The sequence below is a fragment of the Euphorbia lathyris genome, chromosome 4 (assembly GCF_963576675.1).
Source record: "Euphorbia lathyris chromosome 4, ddEupLath1.1, whole genome shotgun sequence".
Taxonomy (NCBI): Eukaryota; Viridiplantae; Streptophyta; class Magnoliopsida; order Malpighiales; family Euphorbiaceae; genus Euphorbia; species Euphorbia lathyris.
The window spans coordinates 57,331,247-57,348,757 of NC_088913.1; the positions used below are offsets into that span (position 1 = coordinate 57,331,247).

The 17,511-nt window shown below is 36.2% G+C and overlaps 1 protein-coding gene across 1 annotated transcript; it reads right to left on the reverse strand.

Annotated features, from left to right (window-relative positions):
• On the reverse strand, positions 1-11,320 carry LOC136227323 (protein RNA-directed DNA methylation 3). Its single transcript, XM_066015966.1, has 18 exons — positions 11,109-11,320; positions 8,527-8,762; positions 8,261-8,416; positions 7,994-8,152; positions 7,825-7,908; positions 6,167-6,234; positions 5,763-6,095; positions 5,628-5,679; positions 5,355-5,510; positions 5,108-5,251; positions 4,908-5,010; positions 4,676-4,825; positions 4,536-4,590; positions 4,371-4,435; positions 3,964-4,033; positions 2,656-2,692; positions 2,534-2,564; positions 1-2,457 (listed from the first exon to the last, which is right to left on the reverse strand). The coding sequence occupies exons 1-18, from the start codon at positions 11,284-11,286 to the stop codon at positions 314-316; spliced, it is 4,221 nt and encodes a 1,406-aa protein (XP_065872038.1). The 5' UTR covers positions 11,287-11,320; the 3' UTR covers positions 1-313.
• Between the last annotated feature and the right edge of the window lie 6,191 nt (positions 11,321-17,511).

Below are 17,511 nucleotides of genomic sequence, written 5' to 3' on the forward strand. Positions count from 1 at the left end.
TTCAAGCAAGCAAATATTGACCACATTCCATTTCGAAATTTAAGATATCTTCCAAAAACCATAAAATAAGCATAAGCATGAAAAACACTTATCAAAAGCACCATCATTCTGACCATAAACTTACTCCTAGGCCTGTATGCTCAGATATGAGCTCTGCACAAAGTAACAGGATTCAAAATCTCCAAGGAACGAAAAGAGGCGAGTTTTCAACACACAAAACGGTAAATAGAACTATATATACAACTCCATGAAATTCAGAGTCGAATCTGTGGATTAATTACCATACTTTTGCTGCTTTTGCCTTCACAACAACTTAGAGAAACGACCATGGATTTGGTTCTCCAGCATCAGTTCCCTCTTTTGCCTCCTTCGATGAATTCCAGTTAGATGATTGGCCACCACCCGATTCATTCCAAGACTTGCCTCCATCGCCTGAACCACCTCCTGTGCTCCATCCTCCTTGCTTCTTACCAGCTTCGCCATCTGAACCAGTTCCCTTGTTCCAACCACCAGTCTCACCATCTCCCCCCTTTGATGATTGATTCAACCCCGAACTTTGGCTACTCCAACCACCAGCCCCACTTCCAGAACTCCAACCCTGCACTTGACCCTTTTCAGCATCTCCTTTGTTCCAACTGCCTCCACCACTACTCCACCCTCCTCCGCTACTCCATCCTTCATTATTATTATTTCCTCCACTCTTCCAGTCAGAAGCATTGTCACCCGAATCATTATTGTTACCCCAACTACTATTCTGATCCCTCCTTCCGCGACCACCATATCCTCCTCTATCTGATCTACCTCTACCTCTACCACCATAACCTCCTCTCTCCGAATTTCCTCTACCCGTGAATCCCCCTCGATCAGATCTACCTCTACCCCTATAGCCTCCTCCATCAGACCCATTTCGCCCTCCAAAGCCTCCTCTTTCCCCTCTACCTCTATAACCCCCTCTGTCTGAGCCTCCTCTGCCTCCAAAACCACCCCTCCAACCCCTACCGCCACCAGAATTTTCAGTTTGATCGTCACCACTGGCTACAGAAGAATCCTGGTTCCAACTGCTTTTTTTTCCCCACCCATTATTGTCTTGGTTTGCATCACTAGATCCAGAGTTCCAGTTGCCTTTCTTGCTCCACCCAGAACTCTGATTTGCATCGCTCAATTCAGAATTCGAATTGGTTTTCTTGCCCCAACCAGAATCCTGAATTCCATCTGCAGCATTTGATCCAGAGGTCCAGTCGCTCTTTTTTCCCCAAGACGAGCCTGCATTTCCACCTGAATCACCTGATCCAGAGTTCCATCCCTTTGCTAACCCTCCATCAGAAGTTTGCTTAGCACCTTCTGCATTATCCTCCCAAGATGAATTTGGTTTCTTCCAACCTTCTTTATTTTCCTCAGAGCCCTTGGGTTTACCCCAATCACCAGTTTGATCATTGCTCCAACTAGGTGGTTTTCTTGAAGCTGTCTCATCACCAGTAAGACTATTTCCTTCAGCTCCTCCACTCCAACCTGAAGACTGACTCTCCCCAGACGATCTACCTCTGCCAAATTGATGTCTGCCTCCTCTTCCCCTTCTCCCACCTGACCCACGACCTCCATCAAAGCCCTTATTCCAGCCATGCTCTTGATCTCGATCCTGATTATTAAAAGATCCTCCGTCTTGTTTATTCCAAGCAGACCCTTCTTTTTTGCCCCAAGAGGAGCCTCCATCTTGTTTATTCCAACTAGACCCTCCCTCTGGTTTACCCCAAGATGCCTCTTGGTTGGAGCCTCCATCTTGTTTATTCCAACCAGACTCTCCTCCCTCTTGCTTGGAGCCGCCATCTTGCTTACCCCAATCTGCAACTTGACTTGTACCATCAACTTTGGCTTTTGTCCAGCCATCAGCAGCTTCAGTATTTGCTGCTTCTGGTTGGGCCCAACTACCTCCTGTATTACCCCAACTTTCAGTAGGTTTCTTAGCTGCAGAATCTAAGCTTTTCCAGCCTAAATTGCCTCCGCTTGAATGGTCTTCCATAATAGCTTTACCCCAAGAATCACCTTGAGCAGTACCTTTATTTTGGGCTTCTGTACTTCCCCAAGCATCGGCTTTATTTTCAGATTTCTGTTGACTCCAATCACTAACTTTATTCCAGTTATTCTCACCAGTATTTGCACTTTTATCCCATGAACCTGATTTTACATCACCTGCAGCCACACTTCCCCAACTTTTGGATGGATTTTCAGAAACAGTTTTTCCTTTGTCCCAAGCTTCTACAGCACCATTTGACGGACTTCCAGAATCAAGTTTAGGTTTACCCCACCCTCCAGATCCACCACTGCTGGACCCTATGTTAGTGGCAGCTTTGTTCCAACAGTCTTCGCTCTCAGTATTAGCAACAACGTTTTCATTGGCTGCCGTTGCCCCCCAAGATGTGTTCTGACTTGAAGTTTCCTTTCTCCCCCAAGAAGAATCCTCTGCATCAACATTAAATATATGTACATCATTGCCAAAAGCATGTTTACTTCCAAAAAGAATAACTTGAACATGTACCTTCCTTTGTACCATTGGAATCAGGTTGAAGCTGTGCAAAAATCACAAAAAGAGATCACTATGATTACAGCAGCAGCAGCGCTACAAGAAAAAAACGATTTATGAAAATTCACAAGCAATACCTTGAAGCCTGAGGAAGAGAAGCTAGGCCACGAGGCACTGCAATTAAGTGCCAAAAACATCAGATTAGAGATAAAATGGACAAGATGACAAAAAGAAAGAGCCATATATTTGCAGTACAATGAAGACTATGTAATGCAAGTCACATGAGAAACACTTGTCAAAAGGAATCACAAGGAACCTGGTATTCAATAGGATAGTTATAATTCAATATAATAGACTTGGTTCAAATGCAAATTCCAAAAATCAAAATATGAACACCACTGTGCATAGGTATTTAACTACTTTAACTGCACGCCAACAAGGCCACGACTTCCACCGGTCAAAACACCAATGCAAATCACACTTATAATAGAACTTCCTAAAATTCACTGTTCTGTTCTCTATTAAAATTTCCATAAGGCGGACATCTATCTATTAGAAACCAAACAGCTACAACAAAATGCATGTAATTGCATGCCAACAAGGCCACAACTTTCACCAGTAAAAACCCCAATACAAATCACACTTATAATAGAACTTCCTAAAATTCATTGTTCTCTATTAAGATTTCCATAAGACGGTCATCTATCTATTAGAAACCAAACAGCTTCAACAAAATGCATGTAACTGTTCTCTATTAAAACTTCCATAAGACAGGCGCACTAAGGCGCCAAGGGCGTCCTGGAGTCTAGGTTCAAGGTGCAAGGCGAGGCGTGCCTTAGAAACACGAGGCGAATAAAATAAAATAAAAATATATATTCTTTTACTAGTCAAGCATAAACCAAAAAAACACAAGTACCTGACTATAACTAATGCTACTAAATTAAAAAAAAAACTAAGTAAAACTGCCAGGCGCACCAGGCTCCAGGCTCCAAGGCGCGAAAGCCGAGAGCCTTTTGTACAGCGCCTCAATTTCAAGGTTCAAGGCTCAAGACCTTGAGCCTTGCTCGAGGCGCTCCTTTAACAACTATGCCCCTATCTATAAAGGTTTGAAATTACTAATATCAAATGAATTAAATACTCTATTCATTAAATCACTTCATTAACGTAAGAATATATTAGGGAAAGGGCAATAATATTGTTAGCTTGAGCTGTTGGTTAAAACGGTTCCATGACATGGTATCAGAGCCTCTTGGACCAAACGGTCGAGGATTTGAGTCCTGGCAACCTCACTAATATGGGCCTGTGTTGTGCACGCTGCAAGCCCAAGGGGCATTTGCGTGTGGGGGTGTGTCAGAGATTAATATAAGATCTATGATTGGGCCTTAACTATTAGCTTGAGCTGTTGGTTAAAATGGTTCCATGACAATATGTTGACAAGAATTTACCTTTCAGTGTTGGCACCTCCAGTGTTCCACCTATCACCATCAGTTGACGTTCCTACTCCATCCGTCCCACCTACAAAACGATACATGCTTTTGTGAAAAGGAAAATAGAAAGAGACTAATAAAATCAGATGTTAATTGACCAAAACTCAAATCAGGAAAAGAACTGCAGATTTGTAGAGTTTCTACATCATTTTGATATGTAAGCAATAAACGTCAATAGAACTCTGTTCCTTAAGTACTTCATGCTCCAAGGAGAAATTACAGAGTAAGAAAGCACACATGCACTAGTCCTTTCAATGGAGGTGGGACCAAAAATTTGTGTCCCACATGTACCGTGTGAAGACTGACAGCACATGTGCTGGTCCTAATATAATATTCTCTATTTTAAGAATTAAAAGAATTCTCACCTGCAGAACCACCTTCAGCTCCAAGTATATCAAAAGGTTTGAAAGAACTGGACCCTGGATCCTCACTTCAAGAAGAAAACCAATTAGTTAACAGGCCTGTGACAGCTAGGGAAATCATACATGCAAAACACACTGAAAAGCAAACTTGCAGTCTGAAATATATACCTCGAAGGCAGAGCAGTGTTCCTCCCACGAACCTCAGACAGATGCTCGAACTTAACTGCAGGAACACAAAGACCCAGAAATGTTACGAAACCTATACAGGAATAGTAAATAGAACCAAAAAGTACACTGGAAAAGAAAACCTGTGAGAACTTTATGCTGAGAATCAAGCTTCACAGTTGCTTCAGAATATCGTATAGCCAAAACACGGCAAAGGTACCCCTTCAGAGGTCCTATTCGAATCCTCAAGGTCTGACCAATGGAGAACGTACCCTCCTTATCCCCTTGGTTGACTGCGATTGAATGATAAAATCAGTAGGAAGAAAATTACAGGAGAATTGAAGCTGAAAGCATCATTGCAACATTGAGACATACAATCCCGACTAGTTTCCCCCATTTGCCACGGTTTTTTAGGTGATAGAGGGGACTTTGGAGATGAAGGGTTATCTTCAAAGCCAGAGAAGCCAGATTCACCACCCTGAAATGAGGAAATGTATATCAATCATAAGAATCGAAACATTAAAACCCAATACTGCAAAGAGGCAAGCCCCACAAGTAATTTAAAACTTGATGACCTTTTCGTTGCACACATCACCAGAGATGTTGGTTTTCTCGCACATTTGAGACTTGCAACAAAAATAACCACAATTTTCCGTCTCATTCTGGTCATATATAAAAATTATTCCTCTGTATATATGCTTAACAATTCCTTGTCGATCCTGCAAAGGATAGAAACATGTAAGACCGACTCAGTCAATGATACAGCAATTTCACCACCATGTCCACAACACATAACCAAATAGATATACATCCAGAACCAACCTTTAATGAACCTTCCAACACCCTGATTGTATCATTGACTGATATAGTTTTTGAGTGGTGATCAAAAGCACTAAATTTCATATCAGAGGGTCCAGTTTTTATCTCACGGCGTGCAACAGTTGTCACGATTGGCATCTCCGGTCCATCTTTTAGAATCTAAAAGCAGATAAAGTTAAAATGCTCAATAGCATATCTAAAGATGAAGTAACGTGAAAGCAGATGATAATCGGGTTACATAAAGTGGCTTCATAGTGAGTCAAGTACGCTTCACACCTTATAATGATCATCCTTTTCCATGCCAATAATAAGACCAAAACCTTTGCGGCTGCAATGGCAAATAATGTTAATGTAAGGGAGACTAGCACATATAATCAGCTGATACAGGATCCCAAATTGCGTAGGACTTACCCAACACACACAAGATCATATAATTCAAAGGCATTCTGCATACCAGACCCCGATGAACTCTCTCCTTTCTCTCCACCTTTATCACTACCAAACCGTTTTTTCTTTGGTGACCCATAAAGCTGGCCAAGCCACTCAGAATTATCAGCATCATTATTCTCAGATGGTTGAAACTTCAACAGCTCCTCTTCTGATGGCATAACACCACTGCAGTTCAACGAGTCTACAGAAACTTTTTTGTAAAGAAATCCATCCTTCAGCATCAGGCCATCAAGAACCTCGAACATTAGGCCAGTATCACGGTCGCGTCTATATTGAACAAGAGGCCGGAACTCCCTAAACAGATGAAAATATGTAAGATAAACATAAACAAAAATTAAGAAAATATCTGAAGACGAGCATATTACTCTAATTCACTTGAGCTGATTAATCTTGGAGCAGGTGTGGCAGCATTTTTCATTGAAACTCCACCACCCTAAGAAAAATTGAGATGGACGCAGTAAGGGAGCACAGCTTTTAATCAACTATTAGAAGGAAATATTTGTCATGTAGACAACACATACAGATATTGCAACTTGGTAGAGAAAACTTAGTGATAGCTGCCAACTTTAGATGGCCACATGATACACAATAACAATATATTAATTCCTTAACATCACAACACAAGTATGTAAGTTTGAAACTTATACATTAACTCTCACAGAAGTGCGCTTTTCTTCGAACACTGCATAAATTGCAACTAGTCAAGTAACTTCACATAAAAATCATCTTTGTTCAACAAGGATATTCAAAGGCCAAGAGGATGTTTATCTTAGATATCATGTGCCCATTGATAGTTGTTTGTCTATCAAAAGCTGAGTCAACATGTTTTGAAAATTGAAACTAATACATTAACTTTCATGAAAGTACGCTTTTCTTCAAACACAGCACAAATTGCAACTGGAAGTAACTTACATAAAAACCATCTTTGTTCAACATGGACATTCAAAGGCCAAGGTGATGTTTATGTTAGCTATTACGTGCTCATTGATAGTTTTTTGACTCTCAAAAGCTGAGTCAACATGTTAAGCAAATAGGAAAATATATATATATCAGCATTGCAAATAATCTCGACTACTTGCGATTGATCAACAAAAAATTCTACATGATAAGCCTCGAAATTTTATCAATCATGATTCCTCATTGATATTTTCACCCATGTGCTGTATTATCAGTTAAAATTCATTTCATAAAACATGCCGCATAAGTTCATTTCATGAATATATACCATGAACAGGCCCACAAACAATATTTGCTTTTACAAAATTAACAACTCATCCATTCCATCAGATTGTTTAATATTGGATTAAAGCTCTATTTGGTTATTTGGCCCCTGTGCTATGGTATCCAAAATTTTGTCATTTGGCCCATGTGATATCATTTGGAAACATTTGCCCCCGGAAGTATTCCCATAGGTGACATTTGACTCTTTTTGGATGAAATTTCCGATTTGTTAAATTTTACGCATGACACAATTTTTTAACAAGTGACATGAATACGTGCCAATTGTTTTAATTATTTTTTCCAAATAGATTTAATATGTGGATAAATAAGGAATTGATTTTTTCTTATTTATCCACATATAAAGTCTATATGGAAAATAATAATTAAAACAATTGTCATGTGTACATGTCAAAAGTTGTGTCATGTAAGAAGAATTAACAAATCGAACAAATTTTCATCCAAAATGGGTTAAATGTCACCTGTGGGAATACCACATGGACAAATGTTACCAAATGATACTACATGGGGCAAATGACAAAATTGTGGATACCACAGGGGCTAGATAATCCTTTATGCCTTTAATATTTAGATTAACTTTGTACAACTTCAACAATATATAGTTACATCCGAGATGAACTCTAATGCACGTAACATGAAGAAAAGTACCAGCAAAATTTATCAGATCATCACAGTTCAGGGGAAAAAATCAAGAATTTCATATTTCCAGATAATAAAAGAATCTTTTAGTTCAAATAAACAATCCAGCATTACAAATTTTTGCCATGCAGTAAGAGAAGCATACATATTTTTTTGCCATCATTTGCAGATCAATCCTAGGAATCAGCTTAACAGTTGCTTTTTTCCGTGCATCATTTACACCAACAATCTGAAACAAAACAGATGCAGAACAAAGTATTGAAGTTGTAGAATATACTTTAACACAACTAAGTCAGCCAAACAGCATTCCATACCTGTGCAAGATCCCCCTTATATTTTCCATTCTTGACACGGGCCCACATGCCCTCACTAATTACATTAGATTTACTTCGAACAGAGAGCAAATAACAGACTTCACTTTTTGGAACTTGTGATGTTCTAGTAGAATATATGCCACAAAGCCCTTTACAAGCCTGTGATTAGAAATGATCAGATAATGAAAAACAAAAAAGGAATACATTTTATAACCCTTTTAGCAATAAAATGGGAAGCTTCTCTCCATTATTGAATAGCATAATTACCTCAATTATATCACATTGCTTGTCAGCTTCAATATAAACAAAACCCTTTACATGGTCAAAGGCAAATGAAGAAATTATCTGAAGTTTGGTGCCTAGAGATTTCAAGTCAGCAAACTTCTGCATAAGGCAGAAAGCTGAATGCCTCTCACGTCCAACCTACAACCAGAAATTTTTCAGATGAACATAGCGTTAAGAATAGGCGAAGATCAAGAAGGGTTAAGTAATTCAATCCCATATTCAACCACAGCTGTAACTGGATAGCATACCATGCACTTGACCTTCCAGATAGTTGGAATCTTAGTGGAGGGGAATATGGAAGTTGTTTCCACTGATTTATCCTCATAAGCATCTTCAGGATATCTAACAAAACTAGACCCCGTCCTGTAACGCTCTTCCATCATCTTATCAAATTCTTCCTCATCTATCACCTCCTCTTTTGGAATAAATGGGAGGTCTTGTGTCTTCACTGGTTCTTTCTTGACTTTCAACTCGATGTCATACTCTTCACAATATTTGAAGTTTAATTTTAGTAAAAGGAATATTCACCAACGAAAGTCGCTGATGCAACATTGAATTAGATTGTTTTGACAACAGAAAAGGTCAGAGGAGACCACCTTATGCAAGAATCAGAAATCAAAGGATGAAAATCAATAACATATAAGCCACCACCACCATCATGAATTTACACATCAAATCTAATTCAGGTTCGGAAACCCCCATCTCTTAGCCACAAACACAGAGACGCACAGATAGATCACAGAAAAGTAACCAAATCCTGATCAGAAAGTTGAATCTAATACTCCAATAATTGAATCAAATGTTCCAAGCATCTTCAAGAAAAAGCAACAGTTACATGAGAGGTGGCTTCAAATAATTATGCACAACACAGTAGCCAGTAACCATAAATATATCAGTATAGTAGAGCTAGCTGTCATTTGACAGCAGGAGATCATCCACTTTCTGGTTATAAAAAAATTTATAAATTACGAAAAAATCAGACTAGGACCCTTCACATTATTGAAAAACATGCCATAGCTCATATATATACAATTACATGCATGAAAATGTGAATATAAGACAATCAACTTTGGTAGTAACCTATTGGATTTTAATTATTTTTTGTAATTACTTAGAATATAATCTCCTAGTCAACAATTGATCTTTTATAGACCATAAAGTATAATAACATGACAAACTTAAATTTGAACAATTGATCTTTTATAAAGTATAATAACATGACAAACTTAAATTTGAACATGTGAGTGCACCCTGAAGAAAACAAGTGTAGGATAATATGATAATAGCATATTGTATACCTAACTTTATGCATGATTTAACTGAAAACCGAATTATTGTATGATTTAAGCACTTGGTGCATTGAAGAATACCTAACTTCAAATGTCTGGAAATATGATAATAGCATATTGTATATGTGACTTAATTATGTTCAAAGATCACAGTTTCATAAACTCAAGATGCCCACAACCACAGATGAGAGTTTGCATTCTAATACAAAAGGTAAAATGACAGATATACCAGGGGAACGAGTGGAAAAGATAAAGAAGCTATGCTGGACTAAGCGGTATTTCAATAATCTATTTAACTCAAATGTTCACATCCCATAAGAAAAAAACGAGAAATTTCAAATTTCCATTAAACCTCAATCATCTGAGAACCCCAAATTGTTCCCATCTTTCTCATGCTTCCTCTAAAAATTAATTCAAATGCCTCCGGATAACAAAGCTCCGGCAACAAAAATAAAAACTAGCATGCTATTATAAAGTGATGAAACAAGCTGAAGCATAACAAATATGGTTAAAAAATACTATGCCCCTAATTGCTACACTAAATCTATAATTTCAGTCATCTGCTATCGCAGAAGTACCTAGATACCCCCTCCCAACACACACACACATTTCATCATTAAAACAGTTCAAAAAAAGCTAAAATCAAGTATGCAAAAGCAAACATTTAATTCACCTAAAAAACTCCTTAAAGAGCCTTAAACAACAACAACAACAACAACAAAGCCTTAGTCCCGAAATGACATGAACCGTGAAATCAAGTGGCGTTTGCGACATAAATTCTTCTCTCCCTCCACTCCGTCCTATCCACTACCATATTTTCCTCAATCCCCAATAAACTCATATCACTCTCAATCACCCTCTTCCAAGTTTGTTTAGGTCTTCCCCTACTGCTCACCATTGTCGATGTAACCCCTACTTTTGTCCTAACCCCTACTTTTGTCCTAATTATTTCATTACACACCTGGATACTTTCTCGGGTGACCACACATCTTATGAATGTGACAGTATTTCACTGTCCAGCACTCTGTGTGTTTGAATTTAATCATATGAGCAACATCTCCATCCACTTCTCCATCTGACCCTAAATAACGGAAGCAATCCGAGCCCTTGACAAAGGGCCTCTCCATTCCTATGGCCACTAAACTTACACTCCAAATATTCATCTTACTTAGGCTCAACTTAAAGCCTTAAACAAATTACAAAAAAAAAAAGAAAAAAAAAAACTTACACGAAATGAGAATCTAAGACAATTTGACTCCAATTCCCCCAGAAAAATCAAAAGAACGACATGCATTGCCGAACTTCATTACAATCTCTCTCATCTTGATACCTAGAAAACTCTCATCAAAGCCAAATTGTGTAAATGAAACATACTATACCGTGTGGAATGACAATCGCATTTCACTCAAAACCCTAAACATTGAATTTGAAAAAAAAAAAGCCTGAGAAAATCTTCAAACAGATTACAGTTTTAATCAGCATAAACAGTTAGGAACTCGCACATAAATCAAAATGCAGAACCAAAAATCATGTTATCATACCTTCATCATCAAAATCACTGTAGTCACTCTCGTCCTCGTCGACCTCAGCGGCATCTTCGAAAAACTGAAGAACCTCACGGTTTTTCCTCTTCCGACCACTTCCGGACATGTCGATATCGTGAGCATCACCGCGCTTAAGCTTGCCGCCGGTGTCGACCTCCTTGCCCTTGGATGCCATTATCGGAGCGCAGATGAAAATGATTGAGAGTAGTACCGTTTAAATAAGTACAGTTTCCAATTCTTTCAAAAAAAAAAGATATAGTTTCCAATTTACTTTTCTACCCTCTTCCATTGTCAATTCCACCTTTCACTTATTCATTTATTTGAAATAAGTCAAATAATCATCGGAATTAATTTAAGAGGTGCCATCACGAATTCGTCTTTAAACGTATGAATAATTAAAATTAATAATATAAACATATTATTTTTAAAAATAATATGGTAAAAGCTAATCCACGTTCGAGACGTTTGATAATAAATATATTTTACTATTTTTATAGGAAAAATTATAAAATTAGGTCAAATAGGAATTCATTTACATTTTTAACTCACTTATTCAACGTACTACATATCTAGACTGTTTTTGTGTGACTTTCTCATAATACCCATAGTCTTTCCTCTTGCCTCTTACGTGAACAGTTTCCTTACGCGAAAGGTTGCTCTCCCAGACCTTTGATCTTCCTTTATATTTCGTGAAATCTGCACCATTTCTCTTCGTCATCATGTCTTTCTCTTCTTCCTCTCTTCATATCTTGATTCTTCATCTTCCTATTGCTAGAAAACGACGCCATGGTTCTTCATGTTCCTGTTTCTGCTCGTCTCTTGGTTTCTTTCTTCTTGTGCGGTTCAAAGAAATCGTTATTCTACGTTATTTTCATCGTTTTTTCCAGTTTATTATATGGTTATTGTCGAAAAATGTAAGTATCTACTGTTTTCTCTGCGTTTTTTCCAGCAATTCACAGAGCCTGAAACGTGACGATCTACTTCGCGAATCGATGATTTCGCTAAGTCTGCGAGTAGAAAAGTTCATGGTTTTTCACTCGCAGACTTCACGAAATCATCGATTCGCGAAGTAAAATTATCGTTTTCCCTGCGTAACACGATTAAATTTTTCTGAAGGTGGTTGAATACATAACATCCATTTCTAGAAGGCGACGTACTGGGGTGCCATAATAGACATCCATCCCAAAGGCATGGACTTCCACTTCAAGATTTGTTATATTCATTTTGAAGTGATTTGTTAGGAGTTTATTGTGGCAATCTTGTTGTGTACCATGTGATACGTCCATCCCAAAAGGTCTGAACTTCCAATACAATGAGAAATTTCCATCAAGATTCGTCACGTTCGTTTTAAAATTGTTTGTTAGGAGTTTATTGTGGCAATTTTATTGTAAATTTTGATAATGTTAAAAACACGTCCAGATCTCGCATATGCAAATTAAAATCATCAACTAAACCAAACATTAGATTCGTAGACTTCGCGAAATCATCGATTCGCGAAGTCAGACGGGAGAGAGACAACCGCACCATAAAATTGCAAACATATTGAGGGTATTATGGGAAAGTCACACAAAAACAGTCTAGATATGTAGTAGGTTGAGTAAGTGGGTTAAAAATATAAATGGGTCTCCCATTTGACCCAATTTTGTAATTTTCCATTTTTTATATAATAGTAACATTTTCCAACACGAGCCATTTAATGTGTGTTATATAAAAAAAAATAAGAAAATACATTTTCCAATACAAACCATTTAATGTGTGTTATAAAAAAAATAATAAATTACATTTTCCAATACAAACCATTTAATATGTGTTATTTAAAAAATAATAAAATATATTTCTTATCTAGCACCCGGAACGTCCGTTAGCGGGCTCGAAAAATATATAATACAACTTTTTCCAAAACCTTTTCATATATTTAAACTATATCTATACATATAAAACATAGTGTTGGAGGTTTTCTTTTACTATTTATTGAATTGTTTTTTTATAAGTAATTGTTGTATGGGATCTAGCAATATCTATATTTCATCTCATCTATGTAGTTGGAAAATGCTTACTTTAATTAAATATAAAAGTTTATTACTTGCTCCCATGAGTTTTTTTAATTGTTCCCACTAGTTTTGATTTAATTAAGTTGGTGTACCATCATCGCCCTTCATGAGGTTCCCGTCTATTGAGTGGCTGCGTTCAATTAGGTTTTTTTGCCGTGTCGTTTTCGCCAAGCGATTTTATAGGTAAAATTAGTGATGGGTTAGGCTGGTATTGAGAGGATGTGGGAGAAATGAAAGCTAACAAAGGATGAAGATTTTGTTGTGGAAGTGGAAGAGAGAAAGAACGAGAACATCACCGAATCCAAAAAGAAGCTTGTGGGAAGGTTAGTCTCCTTTAAACCTTTAAACCTGAAATTTATGTCAAATGCTTTTATTTCAATTCAGAAGACCAATAAAGGCTTCAAGGTTAATGAATGTGAGAAGGGAAGGTTTTGAAGGAAAATAGACAAGTCTAGGCGTAACGGAATTATAATTTTTTTTATCTATTTCTCTTTTCCTAAGATTCGTTAATCGTTATTCCATACAAAGAGGGATAAAGCAAGTGTACCTTTCTGAAGTTCAATCTACTGTTGCAAACGAAGTGCCCACAACTCTTAATCTGTATATCACGAACAACAAAGACAACAGAAAAGAAAACGATTAGTAACCAACCAATGAATAACAATCTAAATTGATTGCCTCTAAAGGAATCACACGAGATCAAAGAGAGAGTAAAAGAAAGAGTAATTTAGACGGAATGATTTCGTAAGAATTTCTAGCCTCCAAATATGTGTTGGCCGAAATATGCAAAGGTGAGAGGTCTACAGTAAAACCTCTTGGGATCATGGAATTTTATTAATTTAGAGAGTTATTAATTAATCGATAAATTAATAATTATTAATTTATAGAGTGATTTTAAATTTTTTTAAAAATAAAGTTTAAATTACTAATTTAAATAAAGTTTTGTCTAAAATCAATGAACAAATAAGATTAAATGTGCATTATATAAGTTAATTGAACTTGGAAGTTGATTGTATTTATGTTAAAAATATTCAATGTATCATAGTTAATGAATTACTATATAAATTTATATGGAATGCTGTTTCAAATCATACCAAAATAGACTTATGAATCTGTCACAACGAATTTAGAGGAAGCAACCACTGAAGACATTCATGAACTTGAGGGGATGATTGTTCAGCATGGTTACCGCAATCCAATGGATGTCAATCAAATATTGGATTATCCAGGTGAAAACAATGAATGCTCAAGTTTAGAAGAAATTGTGTCGAGCGTTAAGCAAAATTCAATTGAGGATGAAACTGAGGATGATTCGGTACCTTTGAAACCAGTTACAAGAAAGGAAGTGATTATAGCATCATCAACTCTTTACAATGTTTTGTTACAATTTGACAAGGATACGCCTGAACTTTTGAATGCACTGAGAATAGTTAGAGATGAAATTCAACTAGATTTAAATTTCAAGAAAAAACAAAATACTATAGATTCATATTTTTGCTAAATTATTCTAAGTATATATATATATATATATATATATATATATTTCGTATATATATATTTGAGAAATTATTAATTTATAGAGGTAATAATACAATGTATTTATAAAGGGTTGTTCTAGAAAATTATTATCTTATTAATTTATTAAAATTGATTATTTTTTGAACTGGTCCAAGTCGGGACCAGAAGAAATTATTATTTTAAAGAGTTTATTAATTTATCGAGTATTAATTTATACAGGTTTTACTGTATTTATAGACTTCTCAATTCCTAATCCTAGTTGTATTAGTTTAATTAATTAATTAGAATCCAATTCGGAATAGGATTACTAATTAGATAATTAAATAAATACTTATTATTATCTTAATCATATCGTAATATAATTAGATAATAATTCTAATCCAATTAGATATTAATTCATATCAAGGATAGTTAATTAGAGTTATAATCACATTAAAACTTCTAATTAACATTATCACATAATCATATAATTTAATTTACAATCATAATCCAATTACAATTATTAATTAAATTATTTAGTCCCATTAATATATAAATTTCGGCCCATATAGATCAGTCCCTCTAAATTACAATTTCGTCCCCCAGTTCCAAGTCTCATGTGCGACCCATTAGGTTCTTATTGCTACTAGTCGTATATATTTATTGGAATTAATTCAACCTGCTTAATTTGAACTTATATATAACGGAATGACTTCGCGAGCTGTTACTAGTAGAACCTTAGACATTCCCCCAGTGCAATAAGCTAGGTTGACTACTGACGTTTACCTTTGCGTATTAGGTCTAGTATAATTCGATCATTCATCAGTTATATCCTTCGGACAATTCTTATAACCATGGAACGTGTCACGTTACATATAACGAATAGTCTGTTATACTTGTCCAGGTGGAATTAACTCTGAAAGATAAGTTAACTGAAATCTCCATTTCTACTCTTAACTCTATCACCTTGCAAGGATTTCAGTCAATTCACCACGAACGGCCCTTTGGATATATCTCCTACTTATCAGGCGTGACGAATGCTCAATCTATTATTAACTATCCTGTAATTACTTTATGTGATACCTAACCCTGCTCTCACACACCTATGGCCTCCCTTATAGTGGATCGTGCTCGCACAAAATCAAAGCATCACACTCTATAATCTAGAATCACTAATTAATGATTGTTTGAGTCTAAGGATTACTTATACCTGTTGAAACACCACTTCAACCTTAATTTTGATTTGATAAACATATATAAATTGGAATTAATATCTCTAAGCATAATTGTTAACACATTAAATTTAAAGCTTTGATTTATTTTATACTAATGTGTTTGTTGAGTATTTGGATGATTTAAAGATATAAGTGTAAAGTTAAATTAAAGCCAAAGCCCAAGAGCTAAAGTCAAAAGCAAAAAGTGAATAAAGAAAGAAGTCAAAGATGGATCCATGGCTTGTGAATTGATTCAGCCCAGCAAAGAGAAGGATCCAGAAGAAAGAACCATTGCCTTCTCTACGAAGCTGCTGACTTTGAAGACCAAAGTAGGAAGCAGACAAAGCACAAGTTGGCTTGTTAACTTTGTAGACAAAGCCTAACCATTTGAGGAAAGATTTAGAAGCAACAGACAAGTTGTTGCTGCGTTGGCCTGAATTCTTTGCCAAAAATGGAGAGACAATCTGAAGCTTTTGAGTGAAGCACTGAAGCGCTGTTGATCAAAACTCAGAATGGCAAAGAAGACATCGTTGTGATTGGCCGTGGCACTGGCTACTGAGGACGAAAGGGACAGCAGAGCCGTTTCCCTCCAACGGTTATTTCGAAATTCAAAATGACTGATGCCTTAAAGTGTCACTATAAAAGGCCTGTCATTTGGTTCTTTGGAACTGAATCTTCACATGCAAAAGCTCTGAGCAAATTCAATCTTGGAGTTCCAGCGAAAAGCAAAGAAAATCAATATTACACAAACTCTTATCTTTTGTGTAAACAATAGAATAGTTCAATAAAAGTGTTCTTAGCTTAGAACAAAACACTATCAATCACTAGTTTACTCAAGTCGAGTTTATGCTTCGTAGATCGACCGATAGGTGATATTTCGAAGACTCAGCGAGAAGATCCTAGATTGGGAGCGACCCACGGTCTGACAAACCTACGAAGTTGAGTAAAGGATTGACAACCCGGAACTCATACCTAGTCAAATGCCATTCAAACTTCTTCTTCTCTGTTAACTTGAGATGTTTATAACTCAAAATAATAAATATCTTTTAATTCAATTCCATCTTCACTGTTGTTTTATTTTAAGTCTGATCTATAAATATTCATCAAGTAATTCTAACCGGTGTTTTCATGCAAAAGTATTTATAAAGAGATTTTGGTATTTTCTCATGCAAACTTTGTTGAACACTTAAGAAAATTCGGATTTATATTTGGTCATTACGATAGGTCGATTAATTGGATTTAGATACCGAATTTGATTAAAGTTTTCAGTCTCATGCCGAGAGGAAAGATTGATAACAGTTCAATTCTTTTAGATTGAATAAATTGGTAATTTATTATATATTTTCTAAACAAATCAAAGTTATAAGTTATGTTTTCTGCTTAGTATAAATTAGCCTTGAAATAAGCTTTAATCTAAATTTAATTTCTGTAAATTGTAATTATAATTGTAACCATAAAATTAGAAACCATTTAAACTATTAACGATTTTCTATAAACCTCGAGAAAACGAATTTAATCAAAACAGTAATTTTTAATCAAATTATTAGACGTTCCCTTTGGGATCGATATCTTTTATTACTACAAGCGAAACCGTGCACTTGCGGAATTCGCCCAACATTAATGCTTCTTTGGATTAAT